Below are 16,757 nucleotides of genomic sequence, written 5' to 3'. Positions count from 1 at the left end.
GATATGAAATGGCAAACTTTTTTATTTAGTACTGAAAGCAAAATGGGAGCAATATAAAAACATTAATTGTAAGCTGAGCCTGGTATAAATTGTAAGAGTACCTGGTATAAACAGGTTTAGAGGCAGTTTTTGCATAAACATCCATAAGGATCAAAGCTGAGCTCAGTGTTGCTGAAGCTTCCTCTTCTTCTTCCGTTTTCCTCCTCTCAGCTTCCCCTTCCTCCTGTTCCCCAGCATCTGATTGTGGCTCTGGTGGAATCGGTGGCGAGGTGGGAGGAGGTGAAGAAGGTGAGGTGGGTGATAGTGGTGAGACTGGTGATGGCGGAGATGTGGGTGATGTTGGGGAGGGAGGTGTTCGAGGAGGAGATGGGGGAGGAGGGAAGTCCTGCTCCATATCATTCTCCAGGCTCATTTCACTTTCTGAAGGTGGTAAAATTGTTGGAGGATCTGGGATTTTCTCTGTGCTGTTGGTCAGACCCTCTTCCTCGTTGGGGAGCAGCAGCTGCTTACGTATGTTGACATCACTTGGAGATTTAAGGAGCTGGCTGTAGTCCTCTCCGAGCCGGATGTCAAGAGATCTGGATCGAATACCACGTATGGGGGCAGGACTCTATAGGGTTGGACAAATAGTTGGACCATTGCTATAAATTACTTTATGAATTGCAACTTTTTTAGCCGTGATATTTGAACTTTTATACTACCAGTGTGTTGTCATCTACTTCATAAAGTACTCCAGGAGGAGGCCGACAGATCACTAGGTGGACTTCAGATGGGGCTCCTCGCAGCAGGAACAAAACTCTCTGGAATGAAGAAGAAAAGGGTGATGGTCCAAAAAAAAAAACCTTAAGGGAGAACTGAATCAGTCAGACACAAAACCCAATTAATCATATAAATATGAAAAATGAAATCTCACCAATTTGTTCTGTATATCCTTAGCCCAAGTTTACTGGGATTTTAAGTGAACAACAGTGTGGTGTGCATTTGTGTTCATCCCCTTATTAAAATTCAAAACAACCAATCTCTTCAGAAAAGAGAGTATTTAAAATCAGACTCTATACTAGAGGTTGAAAGACCTAGTTATAAAATGGTCCAGTCAAAGTCCACACCTAAATTTAACAAAGTATCTGTGACAAGATTTCAAAACTGATCTTGCCTTTCACACTTCCGGGATTAACTTCTTAAAATCAAAATAAATGCTTTGGAGTTTGGGGTTATATCCATTATTTTTTAAAAGATTAAGGTTATCAAAAAAATTTAAGAGCATATATACTGTGACACAACAAAATTGATTATCATCGTTAATAGATTAACAAATAGGTGAATCTGTGATGAGGGTGTACAGAGAACAGGGCCATTGATCTCACTAATAACATATTATCGAAGCCAGAGAAAACACTGCTGTTATGCAACAAGTTCATTGATGTATTACATTTAGAATCCATGAACACTATAGTCATGATGGTATTTTAAAAGTGGAAACTCAACCTGGTAGGAGAGATCTTTCACATGTTCTCCGTTGACAGATAAAATGATGTCCCCCTCTCGCAGCTGGCCGCTCTCTTGAGCTGGCTGACCTGGGAACAGGCGTTTGATGCGAACCACGCTACCACGGTCTGCTCCCGAGCGCAGATGTGATATGTAGAAGCTGAAGCCAAGACCAGACAAACTCTTTTTCAGAACCACTTCATGGGTATTTTCTGTGAAAGAGAGAAGACATAACAGAGAAAAAAAACATTTGATTTGAAACAGTCTATCTGTAAATTTTTAAGTGTATATTTTGCACATTTTCTTTTAATATTCCAACTAAGAAAACTGAAGGTTTATAAAGACAGTGAACTGTTCCTTTACCCAGACTCAGACAAGAAATGGGCAGCTTGAAGGTTTCAGTGAATGCAATCTCAAAGGACTGAGGCAGCATCAGTTCTGGATGCCTCTGACAACTAGCACAATGTAGCTGTCAGATGAGTCACAGTCACCCCTGGGCCCTGTGTCTTGTTGTGTGTAAGTTTTTTGTTTTTTTTTTTATCTGAGATGGTGCATTTGCCCCTTTCTCTTTTCTCTCACCATCCGTCACAAAGCTGTAGTCCTTGGCTCGACCACTCAAGGTTGTTTCCATGGAGACCTCTGTCCTGGGGGTCGACTGAGTGTATGATGGACTGTGAATCAAGGGGAAGCAGGGAGAGTCAGGTCTGTGCTCCAAGACAACAGTAGGCTCCCTTTCCAGCAGCAGGTTCACCACCTTCAAGGAACAGATTGACAACTGTAAACCTCTTCATGTCTTTAAAATGCACCAGAAAAGAATCAGTCTAAGCACAAACAGTGGGTAATTAGTAGTACAATCTTTAAAACAAAAGTCTGACACTGAAGTTGTTTGATCTACGAAACAGATGATAGAAACATTTTTTGCAATAGCTAACTATTGGCTAATGGGGAGAAAACTGTGGCAATTTCAATATTTATTAATAAATATACATAAAGCAAGCTTAAAATTTTTTTATTTAACCAACATGTTTCTTCTGGCTGGAAGTAATATCAATGTTTAGAAAATCTGAGGAGGGAGCTAAAGATTATGTTGGCATGAATCCTTCCAACCTCAGAAACTGTCAAAATACCAGTGGAAACATGCAAAAAAACTAATCAGCAATTACAGATTTGAAAACTGTTATGCCATTAGGAATATTTGCAGCGACAATTGGGAAAGAGTTTCTGACGTGACTGGTTTTTTGGGGGGGAAAAAAAATATCCTTTTTTAAATGGTAGTTGTTTGGCATTTGTTTTATTGCCTTTTGAAGGGCCTTGTCTTGTTTTCCTATCTGACACAAATTTCTCAGTGGAATGGAAATACATGTGTATAGATCAGCATGAATAGTTTTGGAACTATAAAAAAAATGAAAACAAGCTATTTAATGTCATTCTGTTGTAGAAGTTTAATGAATTCAGATGGGAGGCAAATTAAAAACTGGTCTCCTCAACTTAATGTTCAAAAAATTTTCAACCATCACCAGCCATATATTTGAAGAGCCACTTTGGAGAGTTAAAAACTCTGGAGCCTGTGTTGTGGTTTAAAAGAATAAGCATCCTAATGCTTTGCGGTCTTAAGGAAAATTAATTATCCATTTAAGCCTCAAACTTCTGTCTTTCAGAAAATATTCTGGATTTAAACATGTTAGCATCCTTTCAAAGGTAATAATCTACTTTTTAGGGGAGTACACATTGAAGTTGCTGTTTTATATTGTTAGCTGTACTAACCATCCAATGTTGAATCTGGCTCTAATGTAAATTATGAATTCCTATGCCATTAGCAGGAAGGCTTGAATAAATATTTTACGGGCTACTCTTGTAGCTTTTTATGTTCTTATCCAAAAAGAGTTTGAAGAATCAGGAGAAGCAAAAATTGGAATTGAACCTCAAAGCCTGACATTGAAAATCAGTCAGAAAATTTGACTGTTTCAGCTCTAAAATGATTCATAACACAAACGTGAATTGAAGCTCTTCTTTCCTGGAAAACATAACCAATTAAGAACATCATCAGGTTTACATTTTTTACAGAGTGTGCTTGTGTGCATATTTTTGTTTGTGAATACCTCCCCAGTCCTTTTAAGACACTCGACAGCCTGTTGGTGAGTCACTCCCCTCAGGTTGGTCCCATCAACCTCCAGCAGTCTGTCTCCTGCCGTGTGCACAAAAACAAATATTATTACAATTAGCAGTGTCAACATATAGATGGTTTGCATCTGTGTCAACAAACAGAGCTTGTTTCTTGTCCAATTTTAATCTCTTGAATGTGCAAAATACATTATATACACATAATTATGGGGAAATGTGTGTTTGTTGAAGGACAGCAATCAATATTTATATCTAAGGAAATGCACATAGAAGTAGGAACCATTAGGGTAGTTAGTCTCTAATTTCATATAAATCAGAAAACATTCCAGTAATTTAATTTCTATTCTAAACCTTCAAGCTAATTTTTAAAAACAAGCTATCAAAACTGACATGAAAGACTGATAATTCACAACTCAGAGCTGAAAAAAATTTGATTTTTAAACGTGATCCATTTAAATATTTTGTTTCGCAATTTTATCTCACTGTTTAACATTAAATATTAAAGGAATACCAGTTTGAATGCGTCCATCTTGCTCAGCAGCTCCTCCTGGCACCAAACTCTTTATATAAATGCCTCCAAATTGCACATTTGTGTTTATTCCACCCTTTTTGGAGCAGAGAAAAAAAGATGTAATTATTCAATGTCATGGGCCTGAACTGAGCCTAACCATCCAAACTCAATAAGCATGTAGGCGTTAGGATTTCTGCACTGTCTACCTTGCTACATTTAGGCTATTCCCCTCAAGTCTTTACAGTTATTTTTCTAGTTTGAAGAACATTTCTCTTACTTCTTATTCCTTAAATGTTTTTAAACCTTCTCCAAAATAGTTAAGACAATAAAATCAAAACAGATTAAAAGCAGAAAAGAGGTAACTCACAGTGACACTTAATCCAAGGCTCCCACCGCTTTTCTTTATATCTATAGTAAAACGATCTCCTGTTTTGAGGCTTAAGATGGACGGAGACCTTGGAGACGCGTCCTAGAAGGGAAGCAGAAACGAAAAACAGTTTCTAAGAAAAACAAGACTGCCCACTTTTTGTCTGCAAAGTAGAAGTAGGACAAAAAGAAAGGCCCAAAACATTATCATCAAATAAGAATTTTTAGAGTTGACTTTAAACCTCTCAATTTTACAATTCACATACATACTGTTTTCTTATTTTCTTTTATCTGTTTTGAAATGACATTTGTTATGAAGCTGAGCTCCATTCAATTCAGTTTATTTCTATTTAGTTCAATTAGCTTCAGTTTGGCTCAGTTCCAAACCAATTTAATCCAACAAATTCAAATTATTACAAAGGCCATTTTCAGATAGTTTACAAACAGTACAATTCGATACAATCCACTCATATTGCACAATAGAGTATAAATAAAGTCTGTAGCTCATTTAACACCAATTAGCAAACAATTATCTGTTTAAGGAAGGCCATTTAAAGTGCATTGCATCACTGACTTTACTGCAATCCTTTCTCCCAATCAAGCATGTTTACTCAAGTATTGTTTCTGAAACCAGAGGATGACGCGGAGCTTCATCCAATTATTAGGAGCACCTAATCAGTTTAGCACTGGAAACTGTCTGACCTGTTAAACATCTTCCATGGAAATAAAGTCAATTGCCCCTGCGAAACAATGCCTCCTACCTGAGCATCTTGTATTCGGACAACAGGAATGTGGAGCTTCCTGTTATGCTTCGGAGTGGCCATGCTGGACAAGATGATGGCCTCCTCCAGCTCCTCCACAGGGGGGCGAAACTCTGTGCCACTCAGGGTGGTCTGTGACCCAAAGCTCCTCTCTAATGACAAACCTAGAGTGCTCTGACTCAAGGAGCCCTGTCTGTCCTTTAGTGAGTCTGCAAGGAAAGAAGCCAAGAGAGATTACACAACTTAACCCTGAAGTTCCCGTACTATAGAGATTACAGAGAAAACACAGCAGAGTAACTCTTACGTTTAGGCTGTGAAACGATGAGCTCTACTTCATCAGGACTGTTCTGAAGGATGGCAGCAGCGTCGCTGAATGTGACTCCTTCTAAACTGGTCTTGTTAAGAGAAATTAGACGTCCACCTAGAAAAGCAGCATATTCCAAATAGATACTGGTGAAAAGTTGAGATGTTTATCACACTGCATCTTTGATTTTTTGTGAAGTCTTACACACAGTGCTGTGAAAAATGATTTACTCCCTTTCAGATTGTTCTGTTTTTGCCTTTTTTGTCACACTTAAAGGTCAGAATGTGTTTATAAAAATTATACAAAAGAAAAATTCCGTTTTCCAGTTATGACTTCAAGTAAAAACAAACCAAACAAACCAAGAGCTAGTTCATGAAGAACTAGCTCTAGTTCTTCATGAACTGGATGGCTTGACACAATTGAAAGAGCTAAAAATTCTGTTCTAAATTTTGTAGAAATATGTCAATCATGATTGGGTTATGCATCAGGATAAATCAGCAAGTTCACCTCTGAGTGACTCGAAAATGTCTTGATTTAGCCTAGTCAAAGTCTGGGCACAGATTCCATTGAGCTGCTCTGGGATGACATTAAGAAACTGTTAATGCTGAAAATCTGCTCAGTATTTATAAACTAAATAAATTCTGCAAACAGTATTAGGCCAAACTTTCTCTAATGCAATATGCAAGACTTTTAATCAGTTATCCAAATATTTGATGGCAGTTGTTGCTGTCAAATGTGGCAGAACCAACTGTTGGGTTTGGGAAGCTTTTTTCACAGTTGGTTTGAATATGTTTATTTTTTTCAGTGGGCCTCTCTTTTTCTGGCTTTTTGCATTTACTCTTTGCTTATCTTTGTCTCACATTAAAATCAGCTACAGGATCTAAAACAATTAAGTGTGACAGAAAAAAACCCTGAGAAATCAGCATCAGGATCAAAGATTTTTTCAGGTTTTGCTTATTTCAGCAGTAAATCAAATGTTTCCAAGTCTCATTCCTCCTTACCAGGTTTGATTCGTCCATCTTTGTCTGCAGGGCCATCAGGCACAATGGAAGCAATGAATATCCCCAGGTCAAGTTTTCCTGTGTTGTCCTCTCCTACTATCACAAACCCTGAAAGAAACATGGCAAGGAGGCAACCTGCTTAGGATTAAACTGCAAAAACCACAAACACTGTAATCTTTTCATTTTTTTAAATATTCAAGTGTGATTAGGAAATGCTCACCAAAACCCAGTTTGGGATCTTTTTTCAGTATCACACAAACTATCTCTCTCTCAGGTGGTGTCCGTGTTGGAGTATCAACTAGTAGAAAAAAAACGTATTTACTTATAAATGCACTTATTATAAATTGGATTGTTTGTTCTAAAAAAAAAAAAAAAAAAAAAACAAGGATTGAGAGGATCCTTTAATAAAATAAAGATGAAAAACATGTTTATCCTAATGGAGATGACCAGTTCAGGCTGAGTCTATGTGAAGTAGATGTGTTTTAGCAGAATTATGGATTCTTCTTTTGATGGATTTGTCTTCCCGATGTCTGTGTTGGAACTCTACAACGTTCCTATACTTAATTAAGACCAACAATAAGGAGAGGGCCAATTATCACCAAAACAGGAAAAAAAATTAGGATTGTTGTGTTGATTTCTAACATGCAACTATAAACTAAACCTAAACAAGCAAACGTCATTACAAAGCTTGACTTGACAAACGTTTGTACTTTGGTTGTTAAATATGTGCAACTGTATGCGAAGAAAAGGTTTATTATTGTCACCTCTTAGAGAAGAAGAGGCATCAGAGTCCTGCTTTTGTAGTGAGACGCTGGACAGCCGTCTGGGAATCCCTGGAGAGCTACAGCATATATGAGTATATCTATTTATATCACAAGAACGCCAGTGACCAAAGAGACAGTTCTTGTTATCATCATCATCATCAGAAATTACCTCCAATTCTGTCGCTCTTTCCCATCCCTGAGGTCTCCCGTTCCAGGCAATTCCTTGTTCAGATCTCTGCCCATCTCTCTCCTTATTTCTCTCTGCTGGCGCAGTCGAGCTTCCAGCTTGGCAGTAAGATCATCACAGGACTTGGAGAGGGCGTCGGCCTGGCCAGATGTCAAACCTACATGGTTCAGCATGCCCTCTGAGCAAGATATCCGCTTCAGGCTCATGTTACGGGCCCGGTATGCAGATATGTTTTCATCTGAAGAACAAGAGACAAATTGTTTTTATTTTTGTCTTTGTTGTGACATTCCTGTTCAGTTTTTTTTTTTGTGTGGGTGTGGGCGTGTGTGTGTAACAACAGTGGAAAGTACGGTAATATATTTGGCGAAATAACTAAAGCCGTCCCACCAGGTATCATTGTGTGGTTGAGCTGTCGAGATGTCATCTCGCTGTGAAATTTGTGCTGTGCTGAGCAGAGGTTCAGGAGGTACTGTGCAATTTTAGAGGTTTCTGTTACAAAGATGTGCTTTTTACCGCTGGGTCCACCGCACTCTATGATCAGCTTACGACGCTGAAACACAAACACGGGTCAGGGTCATGACTATGAACTGTAAATATAATTGTTGTGAAGATTAAAGTATAACAAAATTATGAAGTATTGCAAAAATTCTCATACACTTCAAACATTACTTGATACACCAACAGATACTTTATGAACAAACACAAAGTGTAATTCATAAATGCAAATTAAAAACATGGGAAATGTGGCATGCAAATGTATATAGTCCCCTTTAGTTTGACTCCCCTGAAGAAATTAGTGGGATAACCATTAGCCACAAATCTGGTCCTTTATGGAGGAATAGGAAGAATAAAAATATGGTTGAAAGAAGACTGCTGTTCACAGTCACTCAAAGTCAAATGCAATAACACTTTATTGATCCCAAAGGGAAATTAAATTTTTTTGAAACTCGTATTAATTCAAATTCTTCAAAGAGTTATTGTAGCTAATGATGGCTGTTGGCAGGGAAAATCTCTTGTAGCGGTTTGTATTACAGCAAAATACAACTGGTGGAACATTGGCAGTGATTAAAATCACCATATATTGCCACAAATACAGATTTTTCTGAGCATGAAATGTACTACAAAGTCCCATTTTCAGTTCACCACATGCAAGCATGTTGAAGAAGGAATAATTTTGTTGTTATTATTTTACCCCAGTGGATATAGAGTCTGTTTCCCTCCACAGAAAGCGTCTGGTGACAGTTCGCAGGTGGTTCTTTGTCTCATAGACGATGATTCCTTTGGCGCACACTCCCAGAACTAATTCTCCTATCAATGGTCTTTTCTCTCTTCCTACACGGTGGAACATAACTCCATACTCCGGCAACTGTTGGACAATCTGAGGGGGAATTATTATGAAAAAAGTTCACACAATCACCTTTCAAATTAGCATGTCATAAGGGAAAAGTAACGGAAGGGTGCATTTACCTTTAGGTACTCTGTTTCTGCCTCTTCAGGCAGCAATTGGGCATGACTTGCATGAAGTCTTGGCAACTCCTCTCTGATGATGGGTACAGCGAGCTTCTCTAGCATTCTCTTGGATACATAATGCTCAGGTTGATAATAGTCTTTACCATACAACTAGACGGATACAAAAAAAAAAAAAAAAAACACACTATTGGTCACACTCTGACTCATAAAGTCAGTATTTAAAATATTTTATTATTTTTCTGTGTTTCATCTGTACCTCTGCCATATAATCACCAAACTCAGCCTGCAGAGCGAGAGCAGCCAGGAACAAGCCTGTCTCCTCGTTACAGTAAAGCCTGTCCTCCAGGATATCTTTACGCAGCTGTAAGTAATACTGGTGCCGAGTCAGTCTGTGCCTAGACAGTGAAGGAGCAATTATTATTCAGGTACTATTTACAGTCACTAATTAACAAATTAAAGCAATTATTGATGTCACTTCTCGGATATATATTGATGAATAAATACAGCATAAAATAAAGGATAAGAAACTGTGAGTTTAGAGACCTGAGTTTAAACTTTCAATGAATGTCCTATTAAATTTTGCCTGTCATCTGCATGTTGTCTCTAATTACATCAAATTCTGTTCTCTGTTGTTTGAAATTGTCACAATGCTTCCATTTTTAAGATTGGTCTCTTTCTGTGTCCTGCTTGGATTTTGAGAGCGTTTCTTCTCATTTTTTCCAAGCTGATTTTTTTTCACTGACATTTAATGTCATTGAAGCTTTGCTACTCAAAAGCAAATAATGCTGAAAAAAGGCATCAACTCTACGCAAAAGTAATGAACTTGAAAATGTTGCACTTACAGAATGAAGGCAATATCATCAACAAAATATTTGACTCGAAGAAACACCAAGAAGGAAGATATCTGCCCTTTTTTCCAACTGTCAGGTGCAACTTTGGAGATTTTTGTCTCGTGTTCCAAAAAGAAATATTCATCATCTGCAAAACAGGACAACAACAAAAACTATCAAACCCTTTCTTTGTCTCTCTGCAATTACTACGGTAATTTCTACAAAACAAATGTTCAATTAGAATCATATTTATGACATTTTAAATATAATTTCTGATTTGGTCACTTTTATACAGACAGATTAGGTCCAATTTGACATGTCCTCTTACCATCTAGGAAGGAAAGACCAAAGTAAAAGTGCTCCACCAAGTTTGCGTGAGCCACCACCATGTCAAACACATCTCTTGCCCTGGATTTAATGTCACAGCGAACAACCACGTACTGTCCGTTAGGCAGCACTACAGTCACTTCTCGCTGAGAGGAACTTGAATGGCCCTTTTTGGACTGTGGTGTGCAAACACAGAGAAATGCATGCACATAGAAAAAACAACAACAACAGACACACTGAGAAGGTTGTAACAAACATGCAACTAAGCATGTAGACAGGTCAACGTGCGAGAACAACAACTTAAAGAGTGTGGAAGAACATACAAATACACCGATAAGGGGTAGAGAGAGAAACAGGAAGACTTGAAATCAATAATTTACCACGATAGATCCTGGAAGCTCAAGAAGAATTTGCTGCTCATCTGGCATTCTCATAAACTCTGGACCCAATGCCTGAAATATACAACATATAATTAAAAACCTTATAGAATATTACACCTATTTTATGCTGTTTTTCTTAACTGTCTGTTGCTAAATTCAAATTTTCCCAGTGTTAACAAGTTCGATCTCAAAAAAGGTCATATTCCCTTGCATCTTTTGCTCCTACAAAGCATTTTAAGTCTATTTATCACAACAAAAGAGCTCCTGTTCTTACCTTAGCTTTTCTCTGGCTCAGGCTGAGTGAGGATTCGCTGAAGGTAATGGAAGGACTGTGAGATCTTCCTGATGCCTTTGGAGAGAAATCGTGGTGGGGGCTCCTACCAATCCAGCTGCAGTTGCTGTCCCTGCGGCGTACCCTCCGAGGGAGCCTGATGGGACAGAGGCAGGGTAGGAAGGACAGAATGAGTAATCGTTGTGTGGACGAGCTGAAAAGTCAAACAACAGCAGTGAGAGTCAAGTCCCTCCAAAGTCAATGCAGACGATGAGAGAGACAAAATGAGGAAGGGAAATATTTACTTGCATTTCTACTTGGAAAATGACTTTCACTCATTCTTTCTGTTAATGCTACATTAACTTAAAACTTTGGAAGTAACATTTTAATTTTCATTGCTTTTTGGTGGGTCAAAATTACATCAATATACTTACAACTTCAAATGATTTTCTAAAATATTTAAAAAGATGCAAAAGTTTATACATCTCCAAGGGGCATTAATGTCCCTTGGAGATGGGGCATTATATCATTAATATGATATTAATGATATATAATCATTAATAATTGATTAAATATTCCTAATTGCCCCTTGACCACATGCTTTTTGTAGCCACCAACAAGCTTCTGACATAATTCCAGTTAATTGTTTGATCAACCTTAATGTTGTTGTAGACCTCGTTTAAAGTTGTTGGTTTTCTTTGAGCATTGTCCAAAAATTTTCAATATGAGATGGGGGCTTTGGAAATGTCATAATCTTAATGTTAGTTCATTTCATCGTTTTTTTTTTTATAGAAGTACAGAGGCATATAGACCCCAAGATAACTGTAGAAACTGTCAAGCATGGTGGTGGTAGCATCATTAACAAGTTAATTGATTGTAGCTTAAACACAGTATGAATAAATCTGACTCACATGAACCTAAAAAATGTTCCAACCTTAACTTTGATGAAAATGTCTTACTATTCAGGAAAAAGTCATAAGTCTTACCAGAATTATGCCAGAAACTTTGTGGCTTTTGCAAAGAAACATTTAACCAAATATTTTTGGGATGCTATTAAAATTTGAAACGTTTGAAAATAACTTCCAACTTGTGAACGAAAATCTTGTATTTAAAAAATACAAGTGAATGGTTGTGTTATTTTATGCAAGAAAATAAAAAGAGTGGAGTAAAACCTATAAGGTCTCAAACAAATATGATATTCATGACCACGATGAGTGTATGTAAACTTCTGACACAAGCAGTAAGTATGCACAGCTTACACAGAGATAATGAAAATAGTAGAAACTCTCTGTCTCCCAGTGAAGATGTGCTGATGGGTATGATACATGCCTGTCTAAAGAAGACTGGTACAACAGCGTGGGTGAGCTTCTTGGTCTTTGTCTCCAAGGTCTTTGAGGTAAACTCCCTAAACCAGAAAAATTAAACAAATTACTTCTATACATTTTACTTTATGTCATGTAAAAAAAAAAAAAATCAACTGTGAAATTCCGAGATAAGCAAGTATAAGATAGTAACTTAGAAACAATAAAGAACAGCTCTAAAGCATCTTTTGTGTTGTGTGTTTACCTGACTTTGAGTCAGAGTCCGTTGAGTACCTCCGCCCTTCAGCGCTTCCTTCACTGAAGTCTGATAATGGCCCTCTCTTTCCTGTCAGGCAGGTAGGAGATGAAAGATGACAGCAACATTTGATTTTTGTCAGCCTCCGAGCTCCTCTAAGACACTTATGTGTATGAATGCAACTGAAGGATGATGAAGGTTTATTCTGGAGCATCCTGCATGCTCTGTATCTGATTACTGGCTCCAACTGAACTCTAATCCCAGGCTTGCTTGAGGTTAAGATCTTAATCCTGTTGACCTCTATTCTATCTTGAGTCAAAATGTAACTGTAAGGTAATTTCTAGGATAATACACATGTGTGAGTTAAAGTTTTCTGCAGTTCAAGGCACAACTAAATAATTTTTGTATCATTTGAACTGTATACAAGAGAAGATTATTTATCAGAAGCTAAAAAGGCATACTCACTGTGAAGTCTCTCCCTGATCATTTGGCTCCTGCCACTCAGAGGAATGTTGCTGTCTGGCAGAGAACCATCCACCTAAAAATGAAGGAAAGCTGTCATGCCTTTTCATTTTGGACACATAATGTATAAAATTGGTTGCAGAGAAGGTGCAAAGCCAGAAAGGAAGAACATGCAGTCCTCTGATATCTACGACTCACTGATTCGTGAAAAACCTCCTCCACGAGCTGTCGAACAACTTTGGTGGGCGGCAGCAGGTTGGAGGCCTTGTGCTGGGATTCACAGGCCTCCAGAATTGATGTGAGGTTTACCCTGCGGTGGGCCAGGTCCTCACACATGCTGAGGAGGATGCTGTTTAGATGGTCACTCAACTGAACTGGCTGAAAAGGTTTTAAAATATCATCACAAATGGCTAAGCCAGTGGACTGTGGAACCAGGAAAAAGGAAAAGTTTTGTTTCAGGGAGTCTCACCTGATTTTGAGGTAGCTGAAAATCAACCGACCAGTAGAGAGTCATTCCCAGCGAATATACCAACATCTGTGTAACGAAGTATATTTGTTGAGGAACAACGCAGCATGTTTCTAGAACTAAGACAGAGATAACTGGCTCTAAAAAACATATGTTAACTGTCAGGATCTGTGTTTTTCTGTGTATTTATTTAGAGTTTTCTGTGTCCCTGAGTCTTCGTGTTGTCCTGTCTTCCCCTTGATTGTTTCCCAGGTGTGTCTCATTTCTGTGATTACCCTCCCCTGTATTTAATGTCACCTGTGTCTCAGCGTCTCTGTAGGGTCCTTGTCAATGTGTTTTGTCCATGCGTGTAGCCTGTTGCTACCAGTGCTGAGCCCTAGCCTTCCGCTCAACTGTGCTGCCAGGTTTTGTGGACTTTTGGAATTATTTAAGTCTATTTTAATCATTAAACTTCCATCATTCATCTCATCTGGGTCTGCTGCGTCTCCCTCGCCGCTTCCACCACAACAGTTCATGACATTAACTTTATAAAGAATATGTAGCTATCTTTCCTTGGATTTGACATTTATTATACTTTTAACTGTTTTTCTAAGTGGACTTTCAAAATGTCCTCAGAACCACCAGTGTGTTGAAAACAGTTATTTAATCCTTATATGGCTTTGGATATGCAAAATACAAGATGCATTTGGCAACACTAGGTTGTCTAAGACAAGTTGTTTATCCGAAAGACAGATAAATCTGCTAAGATTTCTCAGAAAAAGAGATGAAAAAAGGTTTAATTAAGGTCAATTTGCTAATTCAGAAATTCAAAAAGCTTTCAGTTGATTAATGATTATTCATAACTTTAAATATTGATTTTATGCAGTGGACTGATTGCATGTTTGAAAAGCTGAACTGTAAAACAGTTTCAGATATGAGATGGTTGTTAAGCATTATAATGATAGACATGTGGGCCAATAATGAAAAATGTTTTGGACATCTAAATACCATTAAAAAATAAATGAAATAGATTCAATTTATCACTAGTTATAATACATAATTGTGATAATTTCTCCTCTTGAAGTAAATTTTTTGAAGAAGCTGAGATCCGAGGGTCAGACTGAATATCACAACTGAAGAAGAAAACTTGTCCAATCGGGTCAGAGAGAACCAATCAAACATTTGAGATCTGTTTGTAATTAATCTCCCCTTCACACACACGTTAAGAATCCTTTGAGCTGATCTTAACACGTGTCACCAAGAGGACCTTCCGACTGTCATTTAAATAAATAATGTTTTTTTTGTGGTCGTTCCAGGCTAAATGCTGTTTGTGGTTTTTAGCGGCATCTCTACTTTTTCTTTTGTTTTCACTCATCTATCTCAGAGAATAGACTTTAACACACTTTTGTTAGTTTATAAATCACTGAACGACTTAAAACCAAAATAATGTTAAGACCTGTTGTCATTGTGTCAACCTTCCAGACTTTTCAGGTATTCTGCTCCTGGTCTAGATTGCTTACAGCAGTTTTCATTAATAATAACTGTAGTCTGCTTTCCAGCTTTTTACCACTTTATTTTGCCACTGCAATGTAACGTTTCTTACTTGTTTGTTGTATGTTTTCATAATGTAAAACACTTTTAATTGCCTAGTAGCAAATATGTGTTAGCCTTGCCTTGCTAGCTTTCTAGCTTTGAGTAAGACTCATTCTATTTTAAAACAATTTAAAAAAATAACTCATGTTCCTCAGATGCATAATTTAACCAACAGAATCAACAGGATGATAGATTTCATCAAAGGAAACTCTTATCCACACAGATGATGACCAGCGACTTTTAAACAGCTGTATAATGATTTGCTATGTTGTTATTGGCTGGTTTGTTTGCAAATAGCCTAGGAATGCCCAGCCATCATATTGTTAAGGACATAGACAAGTTCTGTATCCCAAAAATTAAAATGTTTATGTATGACATCTGTGCTTCTGCCTCAAAGAAAAGAAAAGACCTTGTGAAGATTCTGACATAAGTTGGTAAGAAAGCCTTGCATGGACTGAAAGCTCAATCAGACAAGAAGAACTCATTACTCGAAAACAACATAAAGTCTAAGGGAGAAAAACGTTCATTTTTGATTAATTTAGACAAAGCCCAGTTTTGCATTTTTGGCCATATTATTGAGACACTTGGATAAAAATGGGGGAAATTTGTAAGCCTGAAGACACCATGCAAATCATGAGGTATGTTGGTGGCAGCATTTTGTTGTGCGGCTGTTTTTCTGCAGAAGGAACTGAAATGACATTATGAAGAAATATTTAGGCAACATGAAGACATCAGCAGTGAAATTAAAGATTGGGTGCAAATGGGTCTTCCAAATGGACAATGCAAAAAGCATACAGCTAACGTGGTTACAAAGTGAATTAAGGGTAACAAAGTCAATGTTTTGGAGAAACCATCACGAAGCAAAGCCCTGATGTCAGTCCAATAAAAAATATTCTAGGCAGAACTTGAGCAAAGTGGCCTAAAATCCTGACTAACTTACACCAATTTAGTCAAAATTCTAACAAACTACTGCAAGAAGCCATGCAAAACGTCAGATCGACATCTTATGCTTTTATAAAAAAATGTATGTAAACTACTGAATGTAAGTAAAGTTAACAGTATTTTCTAAAAAAAATATCTGGCAAATTATTCTGTCATTTAGAAAACAAAAATAACTTTGGTAACCATCCCTGACCCAAAACACAAACAATATTTCTGATTTTACTTGAAAAAATAAAATATATGTTCCTCTTAATGCAGTGTATGGTTACTGCATGTATCAGCTGTGTCTTTGAAGTAATTTTGTAAGTTCTTGTGATTTTTTGTGTGAATTAAAAATACTATAATGTATTTAAATTATTTTAAAATGAATTTATTTCTAATTATATTAAATAATTTATTATACATCCAAAACCACAATTTAAAAAAAATTATGTTGCCTATATCAGCCACTAGGCGGCGTATTTACTCCTTAGTTGACCTTCAGTTTCTCTTGTCCTGAGATTTTGCATTCACAGGAAAACCACATCTGCTTATGAGAGCCCTGACTTGGTAATCAGTTCTGTCAGTTGTAAGGTGAAAAGGTCCTGATATGAAAAAAAACAAAACAAGCAACAACAAAAAACAGCAATTGCTACATAGCTGCTGCTTCTATCACGAAGGTCTTTTAATCTTTTAAACGAGGTAGTAAGACAGGGATTAGGACTCAAGCACTGACCCTATCAGTGGCAGGTTTGGTTGACCCGGCACGGTCCTGCAGCATCTCGGGAGCAGCAAACGCAGATACCTCATCTGATAGGCCACAGTTCTTAAAAGCTAAGGAGCCAGTGGCTGACAACAGCAAGGAGGTGGGGCTGATGATGCTGCACATGTTGTTGTGACCTGAAAAAGACAAGAAGTCCAGGAAAATAGTATGCACAAAGATGTCATTCCACAACTAAGTGACTGTGGGTCGAACTCATTTCAAAACAACACGGGAACGA

The 16,757-nt window shown here is 37.6% G+C and overlaps 1 protein-coding gene across 3 annotated transcripts in view; it reads right to left on the bottom strand.

Annotated features, from left to right (window-relative positions):
• ptpn20 (protein tyrosine phosphatase non-receptor type 20) overlaps positions 1–16,757 on the bottom strand; it is a 34,040-nt gene that overhangs the window by 14,307 nt on the left and 2,976 nt on the right. For 2 of the 3 annotated variants that reach the window (XM_032552560.1, XM_032552562.1), the window contains exons 3-29: positions 16,493–16,656; positions 13,267–13,332; positions 12,996–13,175; positions 12,801–12,873; positions 12,345–12,425; positions 12,108–12,183; positions 10,782–10,935; positions 10,508–10,579; positions 10,129–10,303; positions 9,813–9,948; positions 9,227–9,365; positions 8,968–9,120; positions 8,693–8,878; positions 7,888–8,050; positions 7,483–7,738; positions 7,314–7,390; positions 6,770–6,847; positions 6,550–6,657; positions 5,549–5,665; positions 5,245–5,453; positions 4,485–4,586; positions 4,118–4,211; positions 3,585–3,670; positions 2,065–2,239; positions 1,486–1,697; positions 702–800; positions 102–610 (exon numbers count right to left, since the gene is read on the bottom strand). In XM_032552560.1, the coding sequence (XP_032408451.1) occupies positions 102–610; positions 702–800; positions 1,486–1,697; positions 2,065–2,239; positions 3,585–3,670; positions 4,118–4,211; positions 4,485–4,586; positions 5,245–5,453; positions 5,549–5,665; positions 6,550–6,657; positions 6,770–6,847; positions 7,314–7,390; positions 7,483–7,738; positions 7,888–8,050; positions 8,693–8,878; positions 8,968–9,120; positions 9,227–9,365; positions 9,813–9,948; positions 10,129–10,303; positions 10,508–10,579; positions 10,782–10,935; positions 12,108–12,183; positions 12,345–12,425; positions 12,801–12,873; positions 12,996–13,175; positions 13,267–13,332; positions 16,493–16,656 (3,940 nt within the window). The remainder of the gene's footprint in view (positions 1–101; positions 611–701; positions 801–1,485; positions 1,698–2,064; positions 2,240–3,584; positions 3,671–4,117; positions 4,212–4,484; positions 4,587–5,244; positions 5,454–5,548; positions 5,666–6,549; positions 6,658–6,769; positions 6,848–7,313; positions 7,391–7,482; positions 7,739–7,887; positions 8,051–8,692; positions 8,879–8,967; positions 9,121–9,226; positions 9,366–9,812; positions 9,949–10,128; positions 10,304–10,507; positions 10,580–10,781; positions 10,936–12,107; positions 12,184–12,344; positions 12,426–12,800; positions 12,874–12,995; positions 13,176–13,266; positions 13,333–16,492; positions 16,657–16,757) is intronic. The other variant, XM_032552561.1, reaches the window with a different exon arrangement.

This window comes from Xiphophorus hellerii, chromosome 22, assembly GCF_003331165.1.
Source record: "Xiphophorus hellerii strain 12219 chromosome 22, Xiphophorus_hellerii-4.1, whole genome shotgun sequence".
Taxonomy (NCBI): Eukaryota; Metazoa; Chordata; class Actinopteri; order Cyprinodontiformes; family Poeciliidae; genus Xiphophorus; species Xiphophorus hellerii.
Note: the sequence above shows the minus strand (reverse complement) of the source record. Positions and strands in the feature narration are given on the sequence as shown.